Source organism: Equus quagga, chromosome 15, assembly GCF_021613505.1.
Source record: "Equus quagga isolate Etosha38 chromosome 15, UCLA_HA_Equagga_1.0, whole genome shotgun sequence".
NCBI classification, from domain to species: domain Eukaryota; kingdom Metazoa; phylum Chordata; class Mammalia; order Perissodactyla; family Equidae; genus Equus; species Equus quagga.
Genome location: NC_060281.1, coordinates 52874383 through 52897210, shown reverse-complemented (window position 1 = coordinate 52897210; position 22828 = coordinate 52874383). Strand labels below are relative to the sequence as shown.

The 22828-nt window shown below is 36.9% G+C and overlaps 1 protein-coding gene across 1 annotated transcript in view; it reads left to right on the top strand.

Annotated features, from left to right (window-relative positions):
- SYCP2L (synaptonemal complex protein 2 like) overlaps nt 1–22828 on the top strand; it is a 103062-nt gene that overhangs the window by 60242 nt on the left and 19992 nt on the right. The window contains 6 exon segments of the mRNA XM_046641002.1: nt 3610–3658; nt 5713–5863; nt 6458–6511; nt 8582–8710; nt 9739–9812; nt 10046–10115. Coding sequence (XP_046496958.1) covers nt 3610–3658; nt 5713–5863; nt 6458–6511; nt 8582–8710; nt 9739–9812; nt 10046–10115 — 527 coding nt within the window.

Here is a 22828-nt window from a genome sequence, read left to right as displayed (position 1 = left end):
TTTATACTAGCAACAATCAGAAATTTTAAAAAGCAATACCATTTATAATAGTATTAAAAATATGATATACTTAAGGATTAATTTCACAAAAAATGTGTAAGACCCCATACTGAAAACTACAGAACTTTTCTGAGAGAAATTAAGGAAAATCTAAACGGTGAGAGATACTGTGTTTCATGCAGTGGAAGACTCAATATTGTTAAGATGCCAGTTCTTCTCAAATTGATCTGTAAATTCAATACGAACCCAACTCAAATCCAGCAGAGTGCTTGGTTTATTTGTTTTTTGTTTGGTTGGGTTTTTAAAAGAAATTAGCAAGCTATTTCTAAATTTTAGGTAGAAATTTGGCAAAACAAATTTCAAAAGGAAACACAAAGTGGCAGGGCTAACACACTGCCTATTTTCAAGACTTACTATAAAGCTACAGTGATCAAGAGAGTATGGTATTGGCATAAAGACAGATAAATAAGTGGAACTGACTAGGAAGTCCAGAAATAGACCTACACACATATGGACAACTGGTCTGTGACAAAAATGCAAAGACAATTCAGTGCAGAAAGGATAAGTGTTTTGTTTTGTTTTTTAATAAATGGTGCTAGAACAATTGAATATCCATATATGCGAGAAGATAAATGATCTTTACCTTCCACCATATTAAAACAATTAACTAAAAATGGATCATAGACATAAATGTAAAACCTATTTGAAAGAAAACATAAGAAAAAATATTTGTGACCTTGAGTTAGGCAAAAATTTCTTAGATATGACACCAAAAGCATAATTTGGTGTAAAACTAATCGTAAAAGAACGAATAATAGAACAAATTGATAAATTGAGGTTAATCAATATTAAAAACTTCTACTCTTCAGAAAACACTGTTAGGGGACTGAAAGGACCAGCTTGCAGAAAATATTTGTAGACGTGTCTATCTGATAAAGGACTTGTACCCAAAATATATTAAGTACTCTCAAAATTCAATAATAAAAATAGAACCTAATAAAAATATAGGCAAAAAATTTGAATAGCTACTTCACCAAGGAAGACACATAGATGACAGATAAGCACATGAAAAGTCGCCCAACATTATTAGCTACTAGGGAAATGTAAATTAAAACCATATTGAAATATTACTACACATGTATTAGGATGGCTAAAATTAAAAAGACTGACTATAGCAAGTGTTGATGAGGATGTGGAGCTACTGGAACTCTGGTAGTTTCTTAAAATGTTAAATATACACCTATCCTTTGGGCCAGCTATTTCTATGTTTACTCAAGAGAGCATATGTCACTCAAAGGCATGTACATGAATTTTTTTTGGTGAGGAAGAGTGGCCCTGAACTAACATCTGTTGCCCATCTTCCTCTTTTTTTGCTTGAGGAATATTGTCCCTGAGCTAACATTTTTGCCAATCTTGCTCTATTTTGTATGTGGGATGCTGCCACTGAATGGCTTGATGAGCAGTGTGTAGGTCCGCACCCAGGATCCAAACCCATGAACCCCAGCCCCAGGCCGTGGAAGCAGAGTGCCTGAACTTAACCATTACACCTATGTGAATGTTTACAGCGGCTTTATTTGTAACAGCCCCAAACTAGAAACAACCCAAATGTCCATCAATAGATGAATGGGTAAATAAATTTTGTTATATCCATACAATGGAATACTACTTAGAAATAAAAAGGGGTTGGCCCGGTGGTGCAACGGTTGAGTGCACATGTTCCGCTTTGGCACCCCAGGGGTCACTGATTCGGATCCTGGGTGCAGACATGGCACTGCTTGGCAAGACATGCTGTGGTAGGCGTCCCGCATATAAAGTAGAAGAAGATGGGCACGGATGTTAGCTCAGGGCCAGTCTTCCTCAGCAAAAAGAGGAGGATTGGCAGCAGTTAGCTCAGGGCTGATCTTCCTCAAAAAAAAAAAAAAAAAACAGTAGAATATGTGATAAGCAATAAAATTCTTAAAAAAAAAAATAAAAAGGAATTAGTGATCAATAAACACAACATGAATGAATCTCAAAGTAATCATGCCAAGTGAAAGAAGCCAGACCAAAACCAAAAGAGTACTACATATTGTATGATTTTATTTATATAAAATACTAGAAAATGCAAACCAGTCTATAGAGATAGAAAGTAGATCAATGGTTTCTCGGAAATGAGGGTGCATTAACTTTTTTTTATTGTGATGAGAACACAACATGAGGGGCTGGCCCTGTGGCCAGGTGGTTAGGTTCCACCAAAGTGGAGCATGGGAGCTGAATCACTCGGCCACAGGGCTGGCCCCTGTGTTTTGCTTGTTCCACTTCGGTGGCCCAGGGTTTTGCTGGTTCAGATCCTGGGTGTGGACGTGGCACCACTCATCAAGCCACGCTGAGGAGGCATCCCACATGCCACAACTAGAATACGAATATGGGGGGCTTTAGGGAGAAGAAGAAGAAAAAAAGAAGATTGGCAACAGATATTAGCTCAGGTGCCAGTTTAAAAAAATAAAATTAGAAAAAACACAACATGAGCTCTACCCTCTTAAAATTTTAATTGCTCAATACAGTATTGTTAACTATAAGTACAATGCTGTATAACTAATACCTAGAACTTATTCATCTTGGACAATTGAAACTTTATAGCTGCTGAATAACTACTCTGCATTTTCTCCTCCCCACCCCCCAGCCTCTAACAATCACCGTTCTCTTCTCTTTCTATGAGTTGGACCCCTTTAGATACCTCATATGAGTGGAATCTTGCAGTATTTGTCTTTCTGTGACTGGCTTGTTTCACTTAGCATGATGACCTCCAAGTTCATCCATGTTGTTGCGTAGTGCAGGATTTCTTTCTTTTTTAAGGCTGACTAGTATTCCATTGTCTGTGTATACTGAATTTTCTTTATCCATTCATCCATCAATGGACACACAGATTGTTTTCATATCTTGGCTATTGTGAATAATGCTGCAGTGGACGTGAGAGTGAAGATACCTCTTTGAGATCCTGATTTCAATTCTATTAGATATATACGCAGAAGTGGAATTGCTAGATCATATGGTAGTTCTATTTTTAATTTTTTGAGGAAACTTCATACTGTTTTCCATAGTGGCTATACCATTTTACATTCCCATGAACAATGTGCAAGTGTTCCAGTTTCTTCATATCTTCACCAACACTTTGGTTTTTTTGATAATAGCAGACTATATATCTGATAAGGGGTTAATATCCAAAATATATAAGGAACCCCTGCAACTCAATAGCAAAAAAATTATTTGATTGAAAAAATGGGGGAAGGATTTGAATAGACATTTCTCCAAAGAAGACATACAAATGGCCAACAGGTGCATGAAAAGATGCTCAGCATCACTTATCATTAAGAAAAGCTTGCTTTTTCAGTACCCCAGTTGATTCTAAGGTAGAGCCAGATGGGAAACACTGTCGGCAGCAGGGCCACAGCTTGCTGACCGCACCCTGCCCTCCTCTTCCTTGTGTGACTGACAGAGAAGGGCTCAACACAAGTTTCTTCCCATGTGCTGGGCTCACGATCAGAAGGGAAAGAGAGTTAGGGTTGTGAAGTGTGGGGAGGAGAAGGTGACGGTGGGACAGTCCCGTTAATTCGATATGTTTTATTTTAGGGAAGAGTCTGCTTTTGAGGATGACGGAAAGCAGGAAACAAGGATGTCGGTAATGGGGTAACTTTTATTGTTGGGGGGCAATACTTCCTAAATTTTGTTATTTGTATACCTTCTTCAAATTTTTTCATCACTCTGCTCTTTATCTCTATTTTTCTTAACTAAACTTATCTTGAACTTATTTTAAAAGGAATTATTTCACTTTCAAATGGAAAATCTATATTAGTTGTAACGTTAGTAGGTGAGCCTCCCAAAAATACAACAGAAAATAGCAAAGTTATCATATCGAGCTATCCTTTTACTCGTATTAGGTTTTGAGCCTAAAGCCTGGTCTTGCTTTGTTCAAAAGGATTAGTAAGCAGAAGAGAGTGCTAAAGACCTACCAGCACCTAAGATTTATCCTGAATAGAATCAGAAGTGTTACTGAATCGAACCAGTATTTTTTCACTGATTCGATGACACGGTTTTGTTCCTGTGCACAAAATCACACCTCTGCAGTGTAGCTCTTGCTTTGGGAAGCACCATGCTCTAAGCCTATGGTCAGCGTATTAAAAAAAATCTTTTTATGAATATTAAATGAACACTTTTTCTAAAATTGAGATCATGGGCTTCAAACAAATGAGTTAAGGCTCCTGGCTTTCTCTTCACAATGGTCCTCCCTCTCAGCTGCCTGGTCCTCCAACTGGAATCACATGGGGAGCTGAAGAAACTACTGAAGCTTGGGTCCCTTCCCCAAAGATTCTGACTTAATTGATCCGGAGTAGTGTCCAGGCATGGGGATTTTCTTAAAAGCCTCGTCTTGATGATTCTTACATGCAGCCAAATTTAAGAACCACTGCTCTAGATTCTTTCATTTCTGTAAATAACTTTCAACACCTTTTTATATAAAATCAAGAAACTGGGAAGGCCTTGATGGCTGGTCTTTTAATTGGGAGCATTAAATGAAGTAAGGCTCGCTCTTTACAAGTCACTGGGCTGAAGAACTCTGGAACAAATGTGGTGGTAGCCCCAACCCGTTATGAGTAAGATGCAAATAGGCCTGGCTCACAAGGTTCCTTTTAACAATGACCTTCTCTACAAAATGTTGAACTGCTAAGCATTTTAAAGTAGGAGTAATTGGGTCTTTAAAAATGAATTCATTTGAAAAATAGGTACCTCTCCATCACCTACCTTAAATGTTATGAGTTGTACTATCATAAATAAAGGTGACCCTGGTTCTTATCCTGACGTAGCAATGGCCTCAGGAGCTAATTCTGTACTTCACCGTTCCAGGCCCAGGGGGTGTCCTCCAGCCGGTGCATTTCATATCTGAGAACACTATATAAGATACTGTCACCACTTAATCGGTTTGGATTCATAAGACTCCTCCCGTGCCTGAAAGGAAAATGAATTGTTACCAGGTGAATGGTGGCGCCCCTCTGGAGGCATGGTGGCTTAAGGACTGAGTGCCCTGGAAGGGTACAACAGACAGGGCTCGAAGAGAGTATGCTTTTTTATTAAAAGACACTCCATATAAAAATCCAGCGTAAACATTTATTTGTCAAAGCATTTGTAGAAACGAATCCAAAAGCAAAAAGTTTTTAGATGTATAAATATCAAAGTATAGATGAATGATCCACCAGGATGGATTACACTCGCCCTGAATCTCTACCCTTTAAAGTCCAGGCTCAAGTTCAGAATGCTTTAAGGTTTAAATAGAAATGACCCTCTTGTTTTATTTTGATTCCTCTAAGATCTAGACAAGCATGTCTTTGCAAAAATTATTTTTATATATATATTTTTTGTCGTTTGGGTTAGTTTTTTGAAGTTATATTGTCAAGACAATATTCAGGTGCATCAGCTTTTGAACAGTGACCGTAGTATCTTGTCAGTTGCAAGTATTTGATTAGAGAGGATTTTGTCATCCTTTACAACAGCAGTAAAGAAATAATCCATTTTTCCTTTTCCTGCTCCCTCTGTGCTTCTGTGCCTTTTTATTATATAAGACAGCCCAGTCTTCTAGGAGAAGGAGTTACTTTTCTTTTGTCTAACTTTATAATACATTTAATTGTACATAAATAGCACTAACATGTCTTTAATAGTTGTCGTTCATCACCTGTGTTATAGAAGCTTGATTACAGGAAACACCTCTTCTCAGAGAGTAATCCAGATTCAAGTACCAGTACCAGTGAGCTGCCTTGGACAAATGACCAGAAAAGAAAATCCCTAAAACCATATTCTGGTAGAAAAAAGACAAGAATCAGAAGTAGGGTAAAAAGTAAGTTTGGTATATGTCTTCTTTCAAGTCACTTTTCAAATAAATCAGCAGGTATTTTTCAGTACATGATGGGAGAGGGTAATAAATATATGATCATGTGATCCTCCTTGGCTACCATTACACTGGAAAGGCAAAATGTACATGTGTGAAACAGTACAACAGAATATGGAATTGACCAAAAATTGTTCATTCTGAGGTGTAGATAAATGGAGTAGGAGTTCAGATAAGAGGAATCTGACGTGAGCTGGAATCATTAGAAAAAGCTTGAAGGAAGAGGTGGGTGGGACTGGAGCTGATCCTTGGGAAAAGAATAGGATTTGAAGAGCTGTGGAGAAGGGGAAGCATTCTAGGTTAGGTAAAACTACAAGGACAGGCTGAGGAGGCGAAGACAGCGTTCAGGGACAGGGTCTAGAGCAGAGTTCATGCGGGGTGCTGAGCAACAAGGTGAATATTAAGAGCTAGACAGTGGAGCAAGCTATAGGAAGTGGGAATTGCTTCTGGCGCGGACGTGTGTAACTGGGAGAGGGGGAAATGAATTTTTGTATTTCTCATACATAAACTTATCCATTGTATGCTTATTTCCTTTCATTTTAGTCTTGCCACTCTTCCCTCCCAGTAGTGGCAGTGACCGTGAGAAAGACGAAGTGAGTATATTTTATCTGGGCTGCCATGTGCCCTTGTGGCATTAACATGACACAGGTCAATCTGTTTAGGGTTAAACTGCATTCAATTCTCAAAAAAACTTGTTTCAGGAATATGAGAATAACAAACCACTGGGTTACTGACATGAAAACAACTGTCAATAAAACTGCAAGAACTCCCAAACATTTAGTAAAGTAAACCTTGGGTAAAGATTTAAGATCTTTCTTCACTGTTCCCAAATGTCGCTGAAAGACTTATTATGAGCAGCGCTTAAAATCTGGGCTATTCTTATTTCCTGCAAATATCTGTGCTTCTAAATTTCCATTTTAAAGTTGGCTTGTTGGTTTAATCCTCCCTTAGTTTTGGTTTGTTGACTTACTACTTTCAAAGCTTTCAGTCATCTAAACATTTAAATTTTTATTTTGCAAGTGGCTGAAATGCCTTCAGGCTTATATACATGTTGAATAAACTCTCCAAGTTTCCTAATTGCCTTCAGTTGTCCTTGTTTTATAGCAAAGAAGTTAAGAATACGGACACAGGTGTCCTCTAGACCAATTCAAAGCCTGGTTTTGCCTGATATTAGCTGAATTACCTCTTTCGGCAGTTGGCTTTTGTTCCCTGTCAAATGATATATATTTATGTGTGTGTATGTATTAAATATATTTGCACACATACACACTAGCGTGTAGTGCCAAGTGTATACGAGTTTTCTAAGGGAGAGGCTGCCGGGATTCTGAGGGCATGAACGGCACCCTGCCTGCCTGTGCAGAAATACCATGCGGTTGGTGCTCCGGTCATAGCTAGTTATCTGCCCCTGACCTGCCTCCTTCCGTCAGCCTGGGGATTGTTGCCCCCTGTGACTCTAAGGAGCTCTCATGTTCTGTAATGACAGAAATAGTTTACAGATTACACCTGTGGGCCAGAGTAAGTACCTAAATATTTGTTGAATAGTTTAATCTGAAATAATGAATTATCAGTTAGAAATAAGCCAAAAGAACAGTTTTTAGTAAATATAGCTTTCGGTTTAAATAAGCCCAAAGAAACATCAAAGCTTTGAGAATCCATGAATTTAAGCTGTACAACCGACAAGAAGTCTATGCTGATTTTCAGTGAGGACATTCCTGACTTGGTACAAATATTGGTATTCAAAATTCACTTCTCTGGGGGCTGGGGCTGGCCCCGTGGCCGAGTGGTTAAGTTCGCGCGCTCCGCTGCAGGCGGCCCAGTGTTTCGTCGGTTCGAATCCTGGGCGCGGACATGGCACTGCTCGTCAGACCACGCTGAGGCAGCGTCCCACATGCCACAACTAGAGGAACCCACAACGAAGAATACACAACTATGTACCGGGGGGCTTTGGGGAGAAAAAGGAAAAAATAAAATCTTTAAAAAAAAAAAAAAAGTTGGGTTTTTAAAAAAAAAAAAAAAATTCACTTCTCTGTGTTGGAGTATAAGAGAATAATTTAGAGCAGGGGTCAGCAAACTTTTCCTGTAGAGGGTCAGGGAGTAAATGTTTCAGACTCTGGGAGCCGTATGGGTTCTGTGGCGACTATTCAACTCTGCCATTGTAGCACACAAGCAGCCTTGGACAATACCTAAACGAATGGTTGTGTCATGTTCCAATGAAATTTTATTTACAAGAAGAGGCAGTGAGCTATGGTTTGCTGACTCCTGATCGAGGGCAATGGCTCTCAGATTTTAGTGATCATCAGAATGATCAGGGTGGCTTGTTAACATGCAGGTTTCTGGGTCCTGTCCCAGAGTTTCTGATTGAGTGGATCACAGGTGGGGCTTGAGAATTTGCATTTCCACCAGGCCCCGACGTGTTGCGATGCTCTGGTCTGGGACCACACTTTGACAACTTTGATTGAGTTGTCTTTGATTCAGAGGTATCAACTGATGTATGACCTAATGTACTTCCAACTCTTAGATCTTATGTTCTTAGCGTTTATTTTCAAATGGAGTAAATCTAATACTTAAATTCTATTAAAGGGTATTGGCGATGTCTTAGAGTTCTTTGATAATTTGTTTTGAGTGGTTGTGAATGTTTAACACTTTTAAAAAGTACTCTATTTTAAGCTAAACTTCTATCACCTTTATAGAAAAATACCTCCAGGCAAAATAATGCCACACCTCCAAAAGTTTCTGGAAAAAAATTTCAGGGTAGTTCTGTCTTTTTAACTCCTGAAGATTCTGCCCAGAAAACAGGTACCTGATTTTCTGTTAAGTTTACGTAGAAAAAATTATGTTTGGGGAAAGATAGTTGGAAATAAAACATTTTTCTTTTAATATCTGTTGAAGAAAGTGTGAAGATATGATTGCCATTCTCTTTAATGTCCTCATTGGCAAAAGATACAGGATATTGTATCTTAATTGTGCTTTCACATTTGAGACCAGCTTGTGCATAGGAATTGCTGGTATTTTTCCTCTTTTAAAGAAGCAATAAAACTCAAATGGTGACTTATAGCAGGGGTTGATAAATATTTTCTATAAAGAACCAGATAAAAGCATTTTTTGCTTTTTGGTCCATATGGCTTCTGTTGCAAATATTCACCTCGGCAGTCACAGCATAAAATCAGCCACTGACAAGATGTAAACCTACAGGCGTGGCTGTGTTTCCATAAAACTTTATTTATAAAACCAGGTGGCTGACCTGATTTGGCCTGATGGGTCAGAATTTGCCAACCATTCACCTATAAGGTTTATCTTAACCCCCACTGTATTTTATTCAAACTGTTCGCATCCTTTAAATTTGTAAGAGTAGGGAGTTTGTTTTGTTCGTCACTGTTACTCTGCAGCTTAGCACATCTCCAGGCACATAACGGCACTTAGTAAGCACGCGACTGACAACCTGTTAGCTTGGCTGCCGCAGGCAGAAAAAAGAGAAAGGGAAATATAGCATTAGAGAGTAAGAGGAAACAAAGGAGTGGGTCCAAGAGAGAGAAAGAGAAGGATCACAAGGCGAGGTGGTAGAATCCTCTCCCATGTCTTTGGGGCCAGATGGGCAGCTACTAAAGATGCTGATCTAGTTGAGGTAGCTGGTTATTCCTTTTATTTACAGATCTACAAACCTAATGCCGATAAATCCCCTGAAAGATACAAAATTTTTTTAATTTAGAACTGTCCCATTTTTTCTGATGGTGAGATTTAATATAGAGAGTAATAGTGCAATGTTATTGCCTAAAGTTGCTCCTTAGTGTGTTTATTCCTTTGAAACTGTTCTCTCTAACACTCAGAACTTCAAAGTCCCCACCCACTGGGCAATCTCTCTTCCTTGGAGCACTCAGGAGTTGAAGAAAATGTATCTAAGGTACTATTTAATTGTTGGTTATTCATCTGGTTTTCAAAAATTAATAGCATATTTGCAAAATGTCCTGGGTTATTTCTTCTTAAGGGATAATGTAGCACCACTAGTTTCTTTTTTCTGCTTTATCTCCCCGAACCCGCCCTGTACATAGTTGTATATTTTAGTTGCAGGTCCTTCTAGCTGTGGGTAGTTTCTTATTTCTTATGTATTTGCGGTGTGTTTATTTTGTTTTTAAGACTGTGAACCAAGAGTCATTGATGAAAAGTACTAGCTTCAAACATAAACTGCAAAACTTGGAAGACAGAGGTAAGAGAACACTAAACTCTTTTGCAGAATAAAGCAAAATTGATCTGATTTTGGTAGACGGGGCTGTTATTCAAATTGCTACAAATAAAACAGCTTTACAGAGTGATTGTGGCCAGGCTCTGGAGAGAGCAGCATGGCCTGCTTACCAGCTCCAAATGTGCGTGAAGGTCAAGGGGAGAAGCAGAGGCCTTCACTCAGGAACAATGGCGTCTCGTGGTGAGAAGCATTCAGCCTGGGACCCACATCCCATCAACCGGCACGCCTCCTCTTTGGCTCACAGGAGGGCTCGGTGGGGGCACCATCCCCACGTAGGCAGGTCACTTGCATTGTATTAGCAATGTTCCAAAAAGTTGTGTGGCTAAGTTATTACACTTCTGAATTCATTTTCTCATGTAACAGTGGTATAAAGGTTTCCAGGCCAGTTCACAGTGTTGTGAATTAGTGTGGCACCTGACCACTCTTTAGGATGTTTCTGAACTGCTTATTTTTTCTCTACGTTTTAAATTAAGTATCAGGAAGATTCAGATAGTTATAAATTATGTGCAGGATACTTGGTATATCAATATAAGAAACATCTGCAAACCACCAACCATTACTGTTTTGAAACCTGGTCTGTTCCCGGCCAAACCCATCTCAGCACCCTGCATCCCGCTTCACAGCGAACTGTTGATCTTAATTTTGTGTTCGATTTTTAATTTTTCACTTTTACTTTGTGAAAAATATTATACATTCTGAAGAGAATTTAAAACATGTACAGTTCAAAGAATGATTATAAGGTGAACACATATGTAACCACGACTCAGAGAGAGAACTAGAAAGTTCCATTGGCTTAGAATCCTTTCACATGAATCAGACCTTGTTAGTTCCCTCCACCTCTCACAGAGGTAATGACTAGCCTGGCTTTTGTGAAAATCCTGTTGATTTTTATAATTTTACTTTCTTTATATGCCTCCCTCAATAATATGTAGTTTAGTTTGATTTGATTTGAAATTTAAACAAATGGCATCCTATTGTATATATCTTGTGTGGCCTGCTTCTTTTGCTCAGAATCATTTCTAAGATCTATTTATGCTGATGCATGCAGGTCATGTATATTCATTTTCATCACAATATAGCATTCGGTTATATGAATATACCATAATTTGTCCATTGTAGTGCCGTGGGATATTTGGATTATTTGCAGTTTTGGTTGTTATAAATAATATCACTGTGAAGAATGAGGTACATTTCTCCTGGGGCATATGTGAAAAATATTCTCTAGGTATATTTTTAGGAGTAGAATTGCTGGGCCATAGAATATATATATCTTTAATAGTTTCAGATGTGCCAAACTATTTTTTCCAATATGCTTGTATCAATTTACTTTCCTACCTGATGTGTATGAGTGTTTTGTTGCTCCACATCCTCACCAATGCTCAGTATTTTACAATTTTGACATGTGTGAGTGGGTGAACATATATATTGGTTTTAATGTGAATATCACTGATTAAGGTTAAGCATCATTTTATGTTTATTAGCCAGAATTTCCTCTTTTGTGTAGTGTTTAAAATGTCTTTCCTATTTGTCTGTAGAATTGTCTTTTTATATCAGTATTTAGGAGTTTGTCATCTGTTCTGGACTTGGTTATATGTCTGGTAAATATCTTCTTCCTCTTTGTGGTTTGTACTTCTCTCTGTGTATGATGCTCTCTCTGTATGTCTTTCTGACCACTTTTTTGATAAATAAAAGTTTTTAATTTTAATGAATTCTAATTTATCAATCTTTTCTCTATGGTTATTACTTTTTTAATAATAAGAAATTCTTCCCTACCAAAAAGTCAAAGATATTCTCATATATTATTTCCTATATTATTATTGATTTAATGCTATATACATTTCTCTCTAAGCATTTCTGTATGTGAATCCCACACATTGTAATATATAATATTTGTTATTATTTTAAAATATTTTTTATTTTGATTTCTTCTCTGACCAAAGGTTACTTAGAAATGTATTTCTTAATTCTCAATGGTATGGGATTTTTCTAGCTGTCTTTTTGCTATTTTCTAGTTTGATTGCATTGTGGCTAGAGAACTTGGTCTGTATCTTTACATCCTTTGAAGTTTTGAGATGTACTTTATGGCCCACTACATGTCAAATTTCTTGAAGGTTGATTTGCGGTTAAAAGAGTGTGCTCCACAATTATTGGGTGCAGTGTCTATATATATGTCTATCCGTTATGTCGCTTTTCTTAACTATGGTCTTCAAATATTTTATATTCTTACTACTTTTTTTCAGTCTACTTACTCTATCAATTGTTGAGCATAGTGTGTGAAAACCTTTCGTTATGATCATGGACTTGCCAGTCACAGGCAAGTTCTGTTCAGTTTTTCTTTATATAAAATAAAAATGTCCTCAGGTGCTTCTAAATGTAACATAGTTATCCTTATGGTATATTGAAACTTTCGTCATTATGAAGTGACCCCTGTATCTCCAGTAATGTTTTTATCTTGAAGTCTGTTATTTCTTTTGTTTAGAATTTGCATAGTATAATTTTCTCCATCCTTTTATGTTTAACATATATATTTTAATTTTATACATATCACTTGTAAACAGCCTATATTTGGACTCCCCCACACCTTGTATCATAGTGTTTGTCTTTTGAGTGGAACGTTTAGTCCATTTACATTTAATGTAATTATTCCTATATTTGGAATATGTCTACCAGTTTATTTTGTACTTTGTGTGTGACCCAACCATTTTGTTTTCTTTCTCTTATTTTTAAAATTTTGTGTAAGCACTTTTTTCTCATTCCATTTCCCCCCAGTCGTTTGTAGTTATGTACTCTATTTCTTTTCACTTACTGGTTAACCTAGAAATAATAACATGCATGGCTTTTCAAAGTCTAACTTTAATCAATAACATTATTTTCCTCCCAGATTATACAGGACCTTAAGACTCCTGAATTCCGTTAGCCTACCCCAACCACATTATGTGGTGGTGTTCTTTATTTTATTTTAAAAGTTAAAATAGTATTTATGTAGTCATTTTCACTTTTACATCCCCAAATTTTTACCACTTTGCTTACATTCTTCTTGTATCTCACACTGTCTATGTGAGACCTCTTTCTTCCTGCCTAAAGTACATCTTTGGTGAGGGTCTGCTGGTGGGAATATCCTCAATTTTTGCTTGTATGAAAATGCCTGTTTCACCCTTATTCTTGAATGAATTATCGCTGGATGTAGAATATAGATGGGCAGAATTTATCAGTACATCAAGGAAATTGTTCCACTGCCTTCTGTTTTCTATTCTTGCTGATGAAAATTCCGCTGTCAATCTAACAGTCACTTTTTGTAGATAATTTGGCCCTTTTTCCCTCCCTCTGAATACTTCTAGGATGATTTCTATTTATCTTTGGTAATTTTTCACTGATTAAAATTTATTTCAGTGTGGTCGTCTTTTCATTTTGTTCTTCTTGGCATTTGTTAGGGCATCTTGAATATGTGACATAATGTCTTTCCTCAGTTCTAGAAAAGCCTCAGCCATTATCTCCCCAAATATTGCTTCTGGCTCATTCTTCTTGAACTCTAATTAGATATGTAATATCCTGTCACATTCTATTTTCTGTGCCTCTTAACTACTCTCACATTTTTCCACTTCTTTCTCTATTTGCCTGCTGGATAATTTAATTTGCCTCTTCACCTATATCTGATCTGCTATTGAGTCTATCATTGAATGTTTATTATTATATTTTTTATTTCTAGAAATTGTTTGGTGTTTAAAGATCTGCTAGGTCGTTTTACATAGTGCCCTCTTCCCTGAAGCTATGTTTAAGCTTGATTTTATTTCTTTGAAAAGAGTAGGTGTTTTTAACGTGTGTCTGAGGATTCCAGTAGCTAAAATTTTTGTGAATACCTTTCTGCTGTCTGATTCTTCTGCCACTTGCTCATGGTGCATTGTTTCCTTATGTGCTTAATGATTATTTATCTATTTATTTGCAGCTTCTCATTTCCTTAGAAATTATTTATGATACTTCTCTGAAGCCTAAAATGAAGTGATTTGCTTCTTTACCCTTTTGTTGTTCTTTGTTAGTTTAATGCTCTTTGGCCAGAATTCTACTTCATCTATTTTTGCAACTCTTGCTTTCTTTTTGTTTGCATTTGCCAGACAAACTTGTCCATGATTTTATTTTCAACCTGTATAAATAATTTTGTTTCAGGCATTTTTTTTGTATATAGTATAGTATTGTGTTTTGCTGTATGATCTAATATAAAGATTTTTCTTTGAATAGGTGAGTTAAATCTATTTTTCTTGATATGTCATTATTGTGTGTGATGTTGCCTTTTAAAGGTTTTAAAAATTATTTCACCACATGGTTTGTTTTCTTTTCAAAAATATTTGGTTGGAATTTTTAACTTAGCTTGATTGGGTATAATTTCTTGACTTACTCATTTTTTAAGGACTTTGTGATGTTCCACTGTCTTCTAGGGTTGACCATTTTTCCTTCTAAGTGAATTGAACTTCTTGTTGGAGTGTTCAAAGGATTCCTTGCTTCCTCTCTTTTGTTCATATTCCCCAGTGTCATATCTCTCCATCTAGTAGGTAAAGATCGTAATATGTTTGTTTATTTATTTTGATATACCTGGGGAGACTTTTTCCCTCTGCTTCCATGGATTTTCCCCTCAGGTTTATTGAGGTGTAATTGACGTATAACATTGTATAAAATTAAGATGTACAACTTGTTGATTTGATACACTTATATATTGCAGAATGGTTACCACCATAGCTTTAGCTAACACCTTCATTACATCACATAAGTACCATTTCTTTTTTTGGTGAGAACATTTAAGATCTACTCTCTTAACAGCTTTCAAGTATATACTACAATGTTGTTAGCTATAATTACTATGCTGTACATTAGATCTCCAGTGCTTATTAATCTTATGACTGGAAGTTTGCACATCTGACCAACATCTCCCCATTTCCCTTACTCTGTAATGTATTTAATATTCAGCTTTTGTTTATATGTGTTCTTGTAAAATATTTAAAAAAAGTAAATGTGTGTAGTTTTCACTTATGTAAATGGTATTATATCTCGTTTCTTATTTCACTCAGCAGTTTTCATACTGGCTCCACCCATTTACATTCCTACCAACTGTGGGCAAGTGTTCCCTTTTCTTCACCTCCTCACCAACACTTGTTACCGTTTCTTGATAATAGCCATTCTAAGAGGGGTGCAGTAATCTCTCATTGTGGTTTTGATTTGCATTTCCCTGGTGATTAGTGATATTGAGCATCTTTTCCCATGAAATGGCCTGTTAGCCATTTGGATGTCCTCTTTGGAAAAACGTCTATTTAGTTCTTCTGCCCACTGTTTTATTGGATTTGTTGTTGTTGGTTGAGTTGATTGAGTTCTTTATACATTTTGGGTATTAACCCCTTATCTGATAGATGGTTTGCAAAATTTTTCTTCCGTTCTATAGCTTGCCTTTTCATTTTGGTAGTTGTTTCTTATGCTGTGCAGAAGCTTTTAAACTTTTTAAGTAGTCCCGCTGGCTGATTTTTGCTTTTGTTATTTATGCTTTTTGCATCTTACCCAAAAAATGATTGCCAAGACCAATGTTGAGGAACTTCTTCCCTACATTTTCTTCTAGAAGTTTATAGTGTCAGTGTTATGTTTAAGTCTTTGATCCATTTTAAGTTAATTTTTGTCCATGGAGTAAGATAAGGTTCTAATTTCATTGTTCTGCATGTGTTTATCCGGTTTTCCCAGCACCATTTGTTGAAGAGACCATCCTTCCCACATTAGGTATTGTTCGCTTCCTTGTTGAATATAAGTTGACCATATATGCAGGACTTAATTTGGGGCTCTCTGTTCTGTTCACTTGGTCTATGTGTCTATTTTTGTGCCAGAACCATACTACTTTTATTACAATTAACTTCGTAGTGTAGTTTGTTTAGCTTGGTTCTAACAGTTCTCCAGGCTGGCGATTAGAAGCCTTTCTTTTGTTTTTCAGAAGGTGGCACTGTAGCGCAAGAGTTGGTTTCTCTTACTGGTGCTAACTCTCACCTCTACACTTGGGAGCACACGTGAAAAAAGCTGGTGACAGAGTAGGGGGAGGTGTGGGCTTAGCACTTGGGGCTTTTGGGGGTGCCTGCAGCCCAGTAGGGGGATCCTCCAGTGCGGGAGTCCCAGAGGTCCATGGGTGGACCTCCTCTAAAATCTCAGAGTAGACAGCAGAAAACATGTTCCTTCAATGATCTTTGCCTTCTTTCTTTTCCTCTCCCTCCTCCCAGTCAAGGAGGTCCCTCTTCAGAAATCCAGGTGTTGTGTACAGAATTGTGTCTTTCCAGATGCACGGCTAGGCGGTTATCACTCACCACATTCACTTTCCACCTCCCTTTTCTGCCACTCTGAGCAGTGGCAGTGGCAGCTCTCGTGAATGGGGCCACCTCAGCTCATTCTTCCCTTTCTTCTGCCTCCAGACTCATCTCTATCCCGTTCCAAAGGCTTGCCAAGTTCTCTTGTCAGGCAGGCTAGGCCTCCACGAATTATCTCCCTTGAGTGTCCACCCAGGTTTGAACTCCCCACATTACCTTTGTCAGCAATGGCAGCAAGTGGGGCAAGCTCATGACTTCCATGGATCCGCAGCCTCCTCTGAGATCCTCTCCAACCACTTTTGCATGCACGGGTGCGAGGATCTCTGGGGGTCCTAGTGTACTGTGCAGAGGAACTTTTGTTTAGTTATGGATGTCAAGTTAGTTGTAAATCAAAGGGGAGAGAAAAACGAAATGACTCATGGTGCCATGATGCTGACATGACCAGTATTTTACTGTTTTTGATGTTATTATGAACAAGGCTGTTTTGCTTCTTTTTCAGACAGTTTGTTAGTGTGTTGAAACACAGCTGATTTTTGTATGTTGATTTTGTATCCTTTAACTTTACTGAGTTTATTTATTCTGAGAGTTTTTTGGTAGAGTTTTTAGGATTTTCTATATATAAGATCATATCTTCTGCAAACAGAGATAATTTTATGTATTCCTTTCCTATTTGGATTCCTTTTATTTATTTTTCTTGCCTAATTGCTCTGGCTAGGACTCTCGGTACTATGTTGAATAGGACCAGTGAGAGTGGGCACTTTGGTCTTGTTCCTGATCTTAGGGTAAGAGCTTTCAACCTTTCACCCTTGAGTATGAAGTTAGCTGTGGGGTTGTCATTTATGGTATTTATTATGTTGTGTTCCTTCTATACCCAATATGTCAAGAGTTTTTATCATGATAGGATGTTGTGTTTTGTCAAATACTTTTCTGCATCTATTGAGATGATCATATGATTTTTATCTTTTGCTCTGTTATTGCGGTATATGCATTGATCTGCATATGTTGACCAATTCTTGCTTCCTGAGGATAAATCCCACTTGATGATGGTGTATGATCCTTTAAATGTGCTGGTGGATTCTGTTGGCTAGTATTTTGTTTATAATTTTTCTGTCTATATTCATCAGGGATATTGGCCTGTAGCTTTTTTTTCCCTGTGTTGTCCTTGTCTAGCTTTGGTATCAGGGTGATACTGGGCTGGTAAAATGAGTTTGAGAGTGTTCCCTCCTATTCAATTTTTTGATAGAGTTTGAGAAAGATTGGCATTAATTCTTTAAGTCTTTGGTAGAATTCATCAGTGAAACCATCTGGCCCTGGGCTTCTCTGTGTTGGGAGGCTTTTGGTTACTAATTCAATCTCCTTACTTGTTCTTGATTTGTTCAGATTTTTTATTTCTTCATGATTCAGTCTTGGTAGGTTGTATGTTTCTAGGAATTTATGCACTTTTTCTAGTTTTTTGAATTTGTTGGTGTATAACTGTTTCTTATGATCCTTTGTATTTCTGTAGTATCAGTTTTAATGTCTCCTCTTTCATTTCTGATTCCGTTTGAGTTGTCTTTTTTTGTTGTTGTTTAGTTAAGCTGAAGTTTTGTCAATTAAATATCTCTTAGTTTCATTGATCTTTTCTATTATTTTCTGGTTTCCAATTCATTTGTTTCTACTCTGATCTGTCCTTCCTTCTGCTAAGTTTGGGCTTAGTTTGGTCTTCTTTTTTCTTTGAGGTGCATAGTTAGGTTGTTTACTTGAAATCTTTCTTTTTTCTCAATGTAGGCATTTATCACTATAAACTTCCCTCTTAGAACTGCTTTTGCTCAATCCCATAAATTTTGGTATGTTTTCATTTTCATTTGTTTCAAGATATTTTATTATTTTCCTTTTGATTTCTTTGACCTATTGGTTGTTCAGGAGTGTGCTAATTTCCACACATTTGTTTTCCTCCTGTTATTGATTTCTAGTTTGATACTGTAGTATTAGGAAAAAGATACATGGTATAATTTCATGCTTCTTAAATTTGCTAAGATTTGTTTTGTAACCTACCATATGATCTATTCTGGAGAATGTTCTGTGTGTGCTTGAGAAGAATATGTATACTGCTGCTGTAGGATGGAATGTTCTCTATATGTCTGTTTTGTCCTTTTGCTATAAGGTATAGTTTAAGTCCAATGTTTCCTTATTGATTTTCTGCCTGAACGATCTATTCATTGTTGGAAGTGGGGTATTGAAGTACACTACTATTACTGTATTCCTGTCTATTTCTTCCTTCAAGTCCGTTAATGTTTGTTTAATATATTTAGGTGGTCTGATGTTGGGTGCATAAATGTTTACAATTGCTATATCCTCTTGATGAATTGACTCTCTTATCATTATATAACAACCTTCTTTGTCTTTTATACAGTTTTTGACTCAAAGTCTATTTTGTGTGATATAAGTATAGCTACCTCTACTCTCTTTTGCTTACCATTTGCATGAAATATCTTTTTCCATGTCTTCCCTTTGAACCTATTTGTGTCCTAAAGTTGAAGTGAGTCTCTTATAGGCAGCATATAGTTAGGTCTTTTATTTTTTAAATCCCTTCAGCCACTCGATGCCTTTTGATTGGAGAATTCAATCCATTTGCATTCAAAGTAATTATTGATAGATAAAGACTTACTAATGCCATCTTATTAATTGTTTTCTGGCTATTTTATAGTTCCTTTGTTCATTTCTTCTTCTCTTGCTGTCTTCTTTTGTAGACTGATGATTTTCCATAGTGGTATGTTTGATTCCGTCTTCTTTATCTTTTATGTATCTACTGTAGATTTTTGCTTAGTGGTTACCATAAGGCTTACATAAAGCATTAGATATATAATAGTCTATTTTATTTAACAACTTAAGTTCTACTGCATGCAAAACCTTTACCCTTTGCCTCTCCCTCCCTCCACATTTTATGTTTTTGATGTCATAATTTACCTCTTTTTACATTATGTATCCATTAACAAATTATTATGGCTATAATATTTTAAAATATTTTCCTCCCTTAATCTTTATATTAGAGTTAAGTGATTAACACATCTCTATATTATAGTATTAGAGTATTCTGAATTTGGTGTACTTACCTTTACCAGTATGTTTTATATTTTCTTATGTTTTCATGTTACTGATTAGCCTTCATTCATCTCAAGGAACCCCTTTCAGCTTTTCTTGTTAGGCAGACATCGTGGTGATGAACTCCCTCAGCTTTTGTCTGGGAAAAGCTTTATCTGTCCTTCATTTCTGAAGGACAGCTTTGCCAGGTAAATGATTCTTAGTTGGCAGTTTTTTCTCTTTCAGCACTGTCTGCATATCATCTCACTCTTTCCTGGCCTGCAAGGTTTCTGCTGAGAAACCTGCTGGTAGCTTTATGAGGGTTTCCTTGTATGTGAGCATTTTTTTTCCTCTTGCTGCTGTTAAGATTCCCTCTTTGTCTTTGATTTTAGACAGTTTTCTTATAATGTGTCTTGGAGAAGACCTTTTTGGGTGAAACTTTTTGAGGACTTATGGTCTGCATAAACTAGGATGTCAAATCTCTCCAGATTTGGGAAATTCTCAGTCATTATTTCTTTAAGCAAGATTTCTGCTCCTTTCTCTTTTTTCTCCTTCTGGGATTCCAAGTATGCAGAGGTTGTTTCCGTTAGTGGTATCCTATGATTCACATAGGCTGTCTTTACTCTTTTTCATTCTTTTTTCCTTTGTAAATGATCGGTCTTTGACATCATAGATTCTTTCTTCTGCTTGATTAAGTCTGTCGTTGATACTCTCTATTGCATTTTTCATTTCATTCATTGTGTTCTTTGGCTCAAGAATTTCTGTTTAGTTCTCTCTTAATTTCTACTTCTCTTTTAAACTTCTCATTTTGTTCACATATTATTTTCCTGAATAATTTTTTTTAAAAAGCATTCGATAAATATTTGCTAGGGACCAGAATAAGGAACTTAGAAAAATCCTAGCATTTAATGATGAACCTCAGCATAATTCCATATTTGAATAATCATTTATACAAATAAATATTTATTATCAATTGACATGCAGATTTTAAAATGCATTAATCCTTACAAAAGATATTTTAGTAGTTCTCATCAGACTGAGAAACTTACCAGTGAAGAGTGTCTTTAATTTTTCATATTCTCAGCATAGTAAACATTGGCAGAATAAACAAAAGAATTGGCATTGGGAAAGTGCCATAAACATCATGGGGATTTTTTGGTGAAGTCTTGCCCATTGAAGGCTGTTGGCCTTTGTCATTGAAGGCCACCGGGTGTCACTTCAGAGTAAGATTTCAGAAGTCCCTTAACTTAGAGGAACTTAGCTATTAACCATCGATTTGGTTCTGTGTAGCATTAAAAATCATTTTATCAGAAGTATGAATAAATAAATGCAATATGGATACCAAACTATGTTCACTAAAACCTGTGCCCAAAAGGCTACCCAGAATAAGTTCAGAAGCTCCTTGGATTGCAAAAGTCTTTAATTTTCATGGAAATCAGGAAAGCTGTATTCAGAAGCAAGAGCAGCCTCCCCCCCACCAGCTACCAACAAACAAATGGAAGTAGCATGGTATGAGATTGCTTTAGTTTCACCCACAGTGTATTTACAGTTTGTGTTCATTTTTGAGGTGTTTTGTGTAGGTAGTTTTAATCCCTTTATGAGAATATTGAAAAGTGCTGGTTAAAATGGGCTACAGTTACCATGGAAACAAAACTGCACCAACTGCATCACTGAGGAATTGCAGCCTTTATGAGGCACCAGTTCCTCTAGAGTAGCCTGTGCTCTCTGGAGAGCCAGCCATTCCTTTGTTACAGGTAAAGGACTTTACAAGATTGTCCCCTCAAAAAGGGTTCTGTTTGCCAAATTATTTCCATGTCCCTGAAGTGGTCCATCTGCACAGTCCCTTGTTAGTAGATTCACAAATTCCAAGCGACTCATTCAAGGGTAACCACGTTATTTACAGTGTTCCTGGATTCCTGTCTCCCCTGAGTGTAATTATTATCTGTGTCAGCAGATACTCATTTAACATAGGTGGTGCGTGGACATGATAAATTCAAATTCAAGGCCATGTTTTGAGCTGTTGCTAAAATATGTTGTCACAAAACAAAACAAATCGAGAAGGGGCAGAACAAGCAGGAAGGAAAGAAATGTAATAGTTGTTCTTCAATGCCCCGGTGGGGCTAGCCGAAATCCTTTCTAAGTGGCTTCTTTGCACCCAGACTGAGTATAGACACCATGTGAGATTTAAGCATGAGTGCTGGCTGTTTTGATGCTGGAAGAGAAGGATGTAGCTGTACCTGGATCCTTTCCTTGATTTTTAAAAATCTTTTACTCTTGAAACAATGCAATCCCCTAGAAAATAGCTATCCGAAATTTCCAACAAGTGCACACACCTAAATCTGAGAGCAATGAGAAGAAAGACGTAGTGGCTCCTGTAAGGTAACTCTCCAAGTTGAGAGTATTTCTTACGCTTTTCTTATTTTTATTATGGAGAGGCTGGATATTTGCTCTTTCTTTTCCAAGTTCTGCAGAGTGGGAATGTGATCCCTCTAGTCAAGCTTTCAGTTTATGAAAATTCTGTTCTAGCAAACTAACTAGGGTGTCCCGTGAAGATCGCCACTCATGCGTGACCATTTGATCTATATAGCTGGTAGTATTAATTCAGTCCTTCCTGCTTTGGGATCATCCTTTTCTCTCAGTTAGGTATTTATTAGCTCTCTTGTTTTACCTTTCTTGTTTTGCTGTTTCCTTTTTTCCCCTTTAATAGAAAATAATCTAAGTTGACATTTAAGCCTAGGATATTTATTTTTCTTAAAAATGTATCCTCTATTTTACCACAGAGCATGAGCTATTTTAACACTAACTATTCTGTATTTTGCATAATTCTAACAGCAAAATTCTCTTTCTTTTCCTTTTGTCACTTGAAGTTTATGATTGGTGTTTCTTACTATGGCACTATTTCTAAAAATTATTGTATTTACCATTCCTCCCAAAAGGTAATTTAAGCAGATCTTAAAATGTTAAGTTGATTATTTCTATTTGTCTGTTAATATAGTAGGTATTTGGGTCCCTAAAGTTTTTGATATGCTTCTATCTCTACCCTCACTGCTCGTGTAAGATAATTAGAATAAATTCTTATTTATTTTACAAGGTTCTTTTTCTGGATATAAAGTGTCCTGTTTCAGGGGAGCTTGGATATTCTGCAGCATTCATTCAATGAATGTCTATTGAATGTCTCCTACAGTCCAGGCACTTTTCTAGTGCTGGATATTCTAGTGAACAAAACAGACAAAATGCCTGCCCTCGCTGGGGCTTCCCTTCTAGTAGGGGAGACAGATAATACACAATAAAAGT